The following is a 9,987-nucleotide window of genomic DNA, read 5'->3' as shown; positions in this document are numbered from 1 at the left end:
TCAAGCAATCTACCCGCCTAGGCCTCCGAGTGCTGGAATTACAGGCGTGAGCCACTGCACCTGGCCCCCAACTTATATTTCTTAAACTGCACTCATTTATACAACAAAATTCTTAAAAGACTTACTAACCATCACCATGCTCTGCAGGATCTGAAGCATCAAAATGGAAAAATATAGCATATCATTTACTACATCACTGAACAAGTGGCTATCTTATTTCAAGCATGGGAGAATATCACTTTTACTTTGATAATGTAAGAGTAGATCAAAAGTTTTAGAAAGGTCTGAGGAGAACTAGATTATATTTTGAAATACTATATAACTCATCCACTTTCATAAAAGAAGAGAAAGAAGATGTCCCAGAAAAACTGGCAACAGTGGACAGCCTCAGAATTGTGAATTAATCAAAGTGTCTTAGGTGTTCCTCATTTTCGTCACTTTTCTTACCTGGCTGTGGTCTCAGTTGAGGTTCTTGGATTCTATGGTAATGTGTCTTTTTGCTATCTAGATGCATATGCCATAGAAAAACTGGAGAGAAGGATTACCAACTGATAATCTATAAGAAATTTTTCATTATTAAAGACAAATGAAAAATTGAATGCTTCTCACACCATTCAGTAAAAAAATATTGTTCCATGCCTACAAGGACAGCAATTTATTAATGTAAAAATATAATTTTGTTGCTACCACTTTTCAGTGCTGTAGGCTTCTCCAAGAGCAAGGATAAGAAGAGAAACAGGAAAGAAAAATTAGTTTTGAGGTTTTTTTTTGAGACAGAGTCTCACCTTTTCGCCCTCAATAGACTACTGTGGCATCACAGCTCATAGCAACCTCAGAGTCTTGGGCTCAAGTGATTGTCTTGCTTCAGCCTCCCAAGTAGCTGGGACTACAGGCGCCTGCCAAAACACCCGGCTATTCTTAGAGATAAGGTCTCGCTCTGGCTCAGGCTGGTCTCAAACCTGTGAGCTCCGGCAACCCACCTAGCCTCCCAATCCTCCTAATCCTAGCCTCCCAAAGTGCTAGGATTATAGCTCGAGCCACCGTGCCCAGCTGGAAGAGAAATTTTAATTAGGTATTATAATGGTAGAATGTGGCTCAATTATCCCAGTGAGGATAATAGTAGTTCCTACTGCACAGTACAGTTTTGAAGATTAACTCAGACAAAGTATGTCAAATATTTAATATTATGCTACTCATCACCATTATTATTACTGTGTTTATCTGTGTAATATATGATAGCTTTGGATTCTTGTTTGCATTCATATCACATTAATGGGTAAAGAAGGTGAAACTTCTGGCTAAACATCTGGGGGCAGCAATGCCAGTGGACTCCTTACTGAAAGCAGGAAGATACAGTGAAATGTGACCACGGAACACTGAAATGACCTAACTTTGAACTCACACTTGTCTCTGAGAACTCTGACAGCCTGGCTCCTACCACCTGAGAAACAAAGCTGCAGGATTCCTCTGGAAAAATTGACCTACCCCGGAGAATAGCATTTAGAAGATCATGTTAGGGGTGTGAGAGACAGCCCGTGAAAAAGTTTTACTATGCTCACCACTGGAAAGTCCTACACATGTCCAGAAAGACCTGCCAATTAGTTTTCTCTACATATCTCAAATATGAAGGATTTGAGAAAATTAAGGGATGATTCTAACTTGAAAGACCAAGATCAAACCAAAAGTAAAAAGGCACTTCAAGAAAATATGAGTATCCGTTATCTGAAATGGTAGGGACCAGAAATATCTTGGATTTTTGAATATTTGCATATGTGTAAACAAGATATGTTGGGGCTAGGACCCCAGTCTAAATCTGATACTCATTTGTTTCATATATACCTTATACACATACCCTGAAGTAATTTCATATAATATTTTTAGTAATTTTATACATGCAACAAAGTTTTGACTGTAGTTTGACTACATTTTGGGGTGGAATTTTCTACTTGTGGCCTCATTTTCTACTTGTGGAATTTTCTACTTGTTGGCAATCAAAAAGCTTTGGAGTTGGAAATATTTTTGATTTTCAGATTAGGGATACTCAACCTGTAGTGTTATTGCAGGGAACAAAGAAAACTTTAAAACAACCAAAAAAACTTAAACTAACATCCTCAGAATGATGAGAACACATTACACTCTCAAACGAAAACAAAGTGCTAATTAAAAGACTTAGATTCCCCATATCTTGGATACCTGTATGAGAGAAGATAAAAGGAAGTCCCAATATGATCAATTCTATGATGGCAACTGTGCTCCTTGGCTGAGAGTACCAGTAGTTAGCCTAGACTGAAGGATGAGGATTCTAGGAAGAACGTCTACCTTTGGAGAATAAATAAATGACATATGATTCTGGTGATAAATTAATAGAAGACACTAAGTAAACTGAGAAAATTACAACCAACCAATTACTTCTTTCAGAAACACAAAAATATTCTAAAAGAAAATGTAATCATAGTATACTACAGAAAAAAGCATTATCTATGTATACTGAATATTTATTGAATATGAGTTTAACAAAAACTTCAAATAGTGATGGGTGAAGTCCCAGTATAGGGATAGTTGAGGAAGGGCAAGAAACAGGAAGAAGTGTGTGAGGAAGCAAAATCTTCATCTTCTATAATAGGGAGTTAGATAATATTCACAAATGAAAAAATCAGAAGAAAAAAAGCATAAGCAGAGCAGGCAACATGATAAAGTGTTTGGAGCTTAGATGTCTAACTATTAGGAATCAGAATGTCATCCAACCTGTCATTCACTTGATCTGCACTAAGTTACTTAGTATTCCTGCTATTGAGTCTCTTCATCTTTAAAATTGTTCTGAGAACTGATTTCACAAATGCAGAACATACATACTTGGCACAGAGTAAGATGCTGTAATTAACAGTGTATTATTTGGAAATATTGAAATAAACAGCAGAGAAGTGATGAAAAGTTCAAAGTGGCCAGATGCGGTGGCTCATGCCTGTGTTCCTAGCACTCTGGGAGGCCACGGCGGATGGATGGCTTGAGCTCAGGAGTCCGAGACCAGCCTGAGCCACAGCGAGACCCTGTCTCTAAAAAAAAAAAAAAGAAAGATAAGAAATAGCCGGGTGTTGTAGAAGGCGCAGGTAGTCCCCGCTACTCAGGGGGCTGAGGCAAGAGGATTACTTAAGCCCAAGTTTGAGCTTGCCTGCTGTGAGCTATGACACTGCGGCACTCTATCCAGGGGGACAAAGTGAGACTCTGTCTTAAAAAATAAATAAATGAAAAAAAAAGTTCAAAGTGGTTGCTTCTGGATAATAGGAATGAAAGGTAGAGAGAGGATCTCTACACAAGATCTAACATTTTCCATGTCATGTCTCATAGCAGCACTGTCCAACAGAATTATAAAACAAGCCACTCTGTGATTTTACGTCTTACATTTAGAAGATTAAAAAGAAACAGTGAAATTAATTTTAGCAATGTTTTATTTAATCCTATGTATCAAAATACTACCATTTAAAACACATAAACACTATAAACATATTAGAGATTTTACATTCTTTTGTTTTGTACTAAAGTATTTGAAATCCAATGTGTATTTTTACATTTACGGCACGACTCAATTCAGACTATCCACAGTTGGGGCAGGGGGAGTCTTGCCCTATCACCCTAGAATACAGTGGCACAATCATAGCTCACTTCAACCTCAAATCCTGGGCTCAAGCAATCTTCCTATCTCAGCCTCCCAAATAGCTAGAACTGTAGGTGTGCATCACCATACCCAACTCATTTTTCTTTAAAAAAAATTTTTTTTTGTACAGACAGAGTTTCAGTGTGTTGCCAAGGCTAGTCTTGAACTCCTGGGCTCAAGCAATCTTCCTGTCTCAGCCTCCCATGCTAGGATTAAAGGCATGACCCATTGTGCTTGGTAAGACTAGCCACATTTTAAATGTTCAATAGCCACATGTGGCTAGTGGCTACTGTACAAAAGTATAGCCTATAGTAATAACTGAATTTTAAAAACAGTACATATCATCAATGGCTGCTAAATCACAGAAAGAGATACCCAGCCACGTATGCCTCATGACAGACTTCTACTTTATACGGTAGTCTAACAATGACAAAAAAAATCTGACCTGGGGGTGGTGCCTGTGGCTCAAAGGAGTAGGGCGCCAGCTCCAGATGCCAGAGGTGGTGGGTTCAAACCCAGCTCTGGCCAAAAGAAAAAAAAAAAAATGATCTGGCTTGGCATCTGTAGCTCAGCAGCTAGGGCGCCAGTCACATACACCAGAGCTGGCAGGTTCGAATCCAGCCTGCTAAAAGACAATGACAACTACAACATATAATAACCAGGAGTTGTGGCAGAAGCTTGTAGTCCCAGATACTTGGGAAGCTGAGGTGAAAGAATTGCTTAAGCCCAAGAGTTTGAGGTTGCTGTGAGCTGTGACACCACGGTACTCTACCAAGGGCAACATAATGAGACTGTCTCAAAAAAAAAAAAAAAAAAAAGAAAGAAAAGAAAATGTGATCAAGTCTTTAGATTTAATAACTGATTTACAGAAAATAAGGAAAAAAAAACATGTTAAGTGGCATATCAAGTATACAACCAGCAAAATCCAAATGGTGGGAAACTCTTAGTAAACAAGTAAACCAAAAGGGGAAATTTTAAAAATGTGATGAAGATGAAATTCATTATTTTAAAAGACTTAAGTGTTTTATCAATTAAATAATTGACTTATCAATGAATTGCAATGTGTGGTCCCTATCTAGATTCTGGCTAGAATTATTTAACAATTTTTTTTATATTTGTGAGATAATCGAAAATTTGGTAGTAAGAAATTATTTTTTTTAATTTATTTTTTTTCAGACAAAATCTCACTTTGTTGCCCTCAGTAGGGTGCAGTGGTGTCACAGCTTACAGTAACCTCAAACTCTTGGGCTTAAGCAATTCTTTTGCCTCGGCCTTCCAAGTATCTAGGACTATATGAGCCTGTCACAACACCCTGCTTTTGTTTTGTTGTTGCAGTTGTCATTGCTGTTTTAGCTGGCTGGGGCCAGGTTCAAACCCATCACCCTTGGTATATGGGGCCGATGCCCTACCCACTGAGCCACAGGTGCCATCCCTAAGAAATTATTATTATTATTATTTTTTTTTTTTGAGACAGAGCCTCAAGCTGTTGCCCTGGGTAGAGCACTATGGCATCACAGCTCACAGCAACCTCCAGCTCATGGGCTTAAGCGATTCTCCTGCCTCCGCCTCCCAAATAGCTGGGACTACAGGTGCCTGCTACAAGGCCCGGCTATTTTTTGGTTGCAGCCATCATTGTTGTTTAGCATGCCCAGGCTGGATTTGAACCCACCACCTCAGGTATATGTGGCTGGTGCCTTAGCCGTATGAGCCACAGGCACCGAGCCAAGAAATTATTATTTTTTTGGCTGGGGCTGGGTTTGAACCCGCCACCTCCAGCATATGGGGCTGGCGCCCTACTCCTTTGAGCCACAGGTGCTGCCCTCAAGAAATTATTTTTAATAATTCTTTTTTTAGGTACACTAATGCTTTTATATAAGTTTTTGTTTTAAATGATCATCTCTTAGGAATACATACTGAAATATTTATGGGTGAAATGATATGCTATCTGCAAATTGCTTCAAAGTAACATGCAAGTTGGGGGATGTGGGTAGGAGTTCAGATGAAATTAAGTTGACCACAAAGAACTGATAATTGGGCTCAGCGCCCATGCTCAGTGGTTAGGGCGCTGGCCACATATACTGGGGCTAGCGGGTTTGAACCCAGCCTGGGCCTGCTAAACAATGACAACTACAACAAAAAAAACAGCCGGGCATTGTGGTGAGTGGGTGCCTGTAGTCCCAGCTACTTGGGAGGCTGAGGCAAGAGAATTGCTCAAACCCGAGTTTGAGGTTGCTATGAACTGTGATGCCACGGCACTCTACAAAGAAGACCAAGTGAGACTTTGTCTCAAAAAAAAAAAAAAAAAAAAAAGAAAAAAAAAGAATTGATAATTGGTAAAGTTACATGATAGGTACATGTAGGTTCATTACTTTATCTATTCTTGTATGTGTTTTAAATTTTCCACAAGAAGACATTGAAGCACATGTATTGATTTTTTAAATAAAATCAGTTTTATTTAAAAAAGAATATAGGTCAGCTTAAAGGTAAAATTATAGGTTAAGTTACTGATTGTGATACAATCACTCTGCCCATCCAACTCAAGCCAAACATTAATTCCTTCAGACCCGAGGAGAGCTTTTTCTCTTATTTCTTATCCAGCCATAAGCCTAGGAGACTTGGATTTGTCATTGGTCTGACTTTATACAGTCTTCCTTTCTAGCTCATCTGATACTCTCCACAAGGAAGCAGGACTCAGTTTGCTTGGAAACCATTTGAAATTACCCCCATGGCAAACTGCAGAATGCTTTAATTTAATACTTAACTAAAGAGGGATTCTCAGAAAACAACATAAAGCAAATTCAAAAAGATAAATTCAAGACACTAGTCAATTAGCCGGAGAACTTACTTTTATTTTTGCAGTTTTATACTAGGAAGTCAACATTTAATAACTCATTGTCCACAACTGATTTATTAAAAAAATTTTAATCCTTAAATTGTACATCAATATCCTATGACTCCAAATTTTTTTTAATCACTCTCCTTCAAGTCTGAAGAAAACGATTATTAAATTCCACAGACAGCACAGTCCCACTGACGTAACAATTAGTATGAAGTCCTACACTCACATGAGAATTAAGAATAGCCAGTATCAAACTGGCCTGAAACCTGATTGAATTCCTGGCTCAGGATACCTATAGTAAATTTGTAAATCCACACTAAAACACAAAATTAAAATAGGGTGTGTCTATCTTGTTAAAAATTTTTCACAGTAAAAATTAACATTAAAATTTTACCAAATTTCAACTTTATTTTAGTATAATTAAACTTTCAAAATGCCTGATTAACTGTGAAATAATTACAGATAACTTCATGTAGTTTTTTCTTTTTAAGTTTGCCCAGCATGTCAAAATGGTTATGGAATACTTTCAAAATGTAAAAGTATGCTATACATATTGCACTTTTCTGCTAGGCTGGGGCCAGTATCTTCCATGGCAAGATACCAAAACTACTGAATAAAATATACTTTAAAATCAATAGGTACTTGATTAATTTCCCTGAAATTATCAACATCATTACCAAAATCTTCCAGGATTTTGTAAGACTTGATTCCTTAAATAGTTTAAAGTTAAACCTATGGAGGGGGAAAAACCCCTCATATACTGACTTTTTATGTCCTTTTTTGGTCCTTCCATGACCAAAGGAAATTTTAAACAAATTATGTTCCATGTTTCCTGGCTTAATAAAAAGCTACAATTTCTATTATCCAAATTAAGAAGTATTATGCTAATCAAAAGCTATTAATTTTGAAATGTCTATGTATGTCTATCTATAGGTCCCCTTAGAACCTTTCCAAACTTCTATAGTCAAGAGATTTTAATCAGTTATGTATTAGAATCAAATTAGATAAAGAAAAACTTATTTTGCAAAAATAAAATCACTTCCCAATATGCTTGACAGAAACAAGCTATTCATTTTCATTTGTGTTCCATTGAAGACATTACTGAAATCTGTCCAATGGTTTATTTCCAAGTAGTCCACTACGGAATTCTTCGGAATGTTTTAAGATTGGCTGTAGCTAGAGTTCTGACTTCCATTTGGACCCTGCTCTCCTTCACTGTTCAAATGGGGAAGAAAGAGATTTTTACCAATTAAAAGATTCATTTTTAAGACCCTAATAAGCCCATTATTTTAAATTTCATTACTCTGTAGCACAGTTCTACAATGACATTCCTAATTAAAAGGCAGAAATGTGGAGAAATTAAAATCCAGAAAAGTAACATTTGGTTTTATGTTTTTATTCTTATATAACTTTGTACCCTCACACATGTAACAAGCATTCTAGAAGTCAGTGTCCAAGCACACTCTAAAAATTTAAATTAGGGTATGGGATTTCATTGTGATTACAGGTATCACTCAACATAGAGATTACAGCTTCTTCTAAACAAATTTTCCATAAAATCTTACATATTAAAATCCTATTCCTACCCCAAAAAAGCTACTGTCCAAACGTATAATAAAGTCATATGTAAATACTTTTATGGCAGAAAGAAATAAGGTAATTTCCTATAAAATGCTGAATACTTAAAATTTAAAAAACTAAACTGAAAATACCAGTGACTGTGGCAATGGGATTATTGCCTTATCTTGTCCACCATCATCTTGTAGCTTCAGGCCCTGCCACTGGTGGAGAATCACTCAGGGAATTTCTGCAAAAAATGCATCCAAAGGCAGCTGTTTGAATGACTGTCTGAAACAGCTCCTTGTATAAGTCAAGTTAACTTCGTGCAAACTGTAACATTATCAGTAGCAACCTACAAGTTTATCTTGTTATACAGCTTAATTATAGTTCTAGAATGGTGATAAAGATGTATAACATTCCTTTATTTTCCTTCTGACCCTTTTTCCTTACCCTGAATGATCTGACAGACAGTTAGGGCTTAGAATAGGAACTATTAAATAATTGAACAGATCCAATTAAAAAAAATCAACAACAAAAAGTCTCTTAGCACAAGTGACTCATATTTAGCAAAATGTTTGTGTGCTGTAATTCTTTATGATAGCAGATCATTCATCTATATTTTTCAAACTGCTACTGAAATTTATGAAACAGGAAAATAGCCAGTAGAGGGGGGAAAAAGAAAAAGATGGCACAGAGTTAAACTGTCATTAAACTACTACAGAATTCCTTATCCCTGAATTTCAGATAAATGTGTCTAATTCTGCTCTGTTTAAATTTATATCCATATGTGGCCATATGTTGAGGGATACCTGTAATAGATCTCCATTACATCAGGAAGAATTACTAAATAGAAGATCAGATTAATGTTTTGTTTTTTTTGAAACAGAGTCTCACTCTGTTGCCTAGGCTAGAGTGCAGTGGCATCAGCCTAGCTCATAGCAACTCCTGGGTTCAAGCAATCCTCTTGCCTCAGCCTCCCAAGTAGCTGGGACTACAGTAGCCCACCACAAAGCCTGGCCAATTTTTTCTGTTTTTAGTACAGAGTCTGGCTCTTGCTCAGGCTACTCTTGAACTTCTAAGCTTCACTGATCCTCCTGTTTTGGCCTCCCAGAGTGCTAGGTTTACAGACCTGAGCCACCACACCCAGCCTAATGTATTTTTTATTTTGAGACAGAATCTCACCATGTCACCCTTGGTAGAGTGCCGTAGGGGTCACAGCTCACAGCAACCTCAGACTCTTGGGCTTAAGCGATTCTCTTGTCTCAGTCTCCCAAGTAGCTGGGACTACAGGCACCCCTAATGTATTTTTTTAAATGAGATAGTCTCAAACTATCAAGGCACAAATTAAAAAATAAAATTAACATGGATTATAAAGTTTTAGAAGAATTTTAGGAAAAACATACAAAACAACATAATCTAAGAAAAAATATGATAAATAAATATGATATATGTAATTAAATGAAATCAATAATTAAAGTCTACAAAGTACCTGTTTGGAGGTGGTTTTGGTTTCGGCATCTTACTAAGAATAGTTGCCATCTCTTTTCTCTCATCAAAATTCTTCCACTGCTCATATAGTTTTAAAATAACCCTGATTATTTCCAAAATCTAGAAGAAAATATTTAAAAGTTCTCAGTGGCAAAAACAAGCAACAAGTATTATATATAAAAAAATACATACCACTTGCTAGACATCCCTCAGAAACAGTAAAAAGATAAGAGTGTCTGTACTTAAATATGCAGGTTGGGTTAGACAATTCTTTTTTTGTGTGTGTCAGGTTAGACAATTCTGATAAAATATGAAAGCAATTATTTTTCACCACACTTCTATTTAGGCAGGCTTTTCCTCCTAGACTCATCTTTTAACAGGTATGTCCTGTACATCCTTATCCATCTCTGAAGTTGGTTTCCTCCTATCTGATGATATCTTTTTTTTT

At 36.8% G+C, this 9,987-nt stretch overlaps 1 protein-coding gene across 3 annotated transcripts in view; it reads right to left on the bottom strand.

Annotated features, from left to right (window-relative positions):
- Positions 1 to 6,482: 6,482 nt before the first annotated feature.
- Positions 6,483 to 9,987, bottom strand: part of CCNC (cyclin C) — a 32,939-nt gene continuing 29,434 nt past the window's right edge. For 2 of the 3 annotated variants that reach the window (XM_003798210.3, XM_023518222.1), the window contains exons 11-12: positions 9,541 to 9,659; positions 6,483 to 7,706 (exon numbers count right to left, since the gene is read on the bottom strand). In XM_003798210.3, coding sequence (XP_003798258.1) covers positions 7,652 to 7,706; positions 9,541 to 9,659 — 174 coding nt within the window. In that variant the 3' untranslated portion in view covers positions 6,483 to 7,651. Of the gene's footprint in view, positions 7,707 to 8,203; positions 8,299 to 9,540; positions 9,660 to 9,987 lie in introns of all 3 variants that reach the window. The other variant, XM_023518221.1, reaches the window with a different exon arrangement.

This window comes from Otolemur garnettii, unplaced genomic scaffold (genome assembly GCF_000181295.1).
Source record: "Otolemur garnettii isolate 467f Iridium unplaced genomic scaffold, OtoGar3 scaffold00132, whole genome shotgun sequence".
NCBI lineage: Eukaryota > Metazoa > Chordata > Mammalia > Primates > Galagidae > Otolemur > Otolemur garnettii.
The sequence above is the reverse complement of the archived record's forward strand: the minus strand, read 5'-3'. Positions and strand labels throughout refer to the sequence as shown.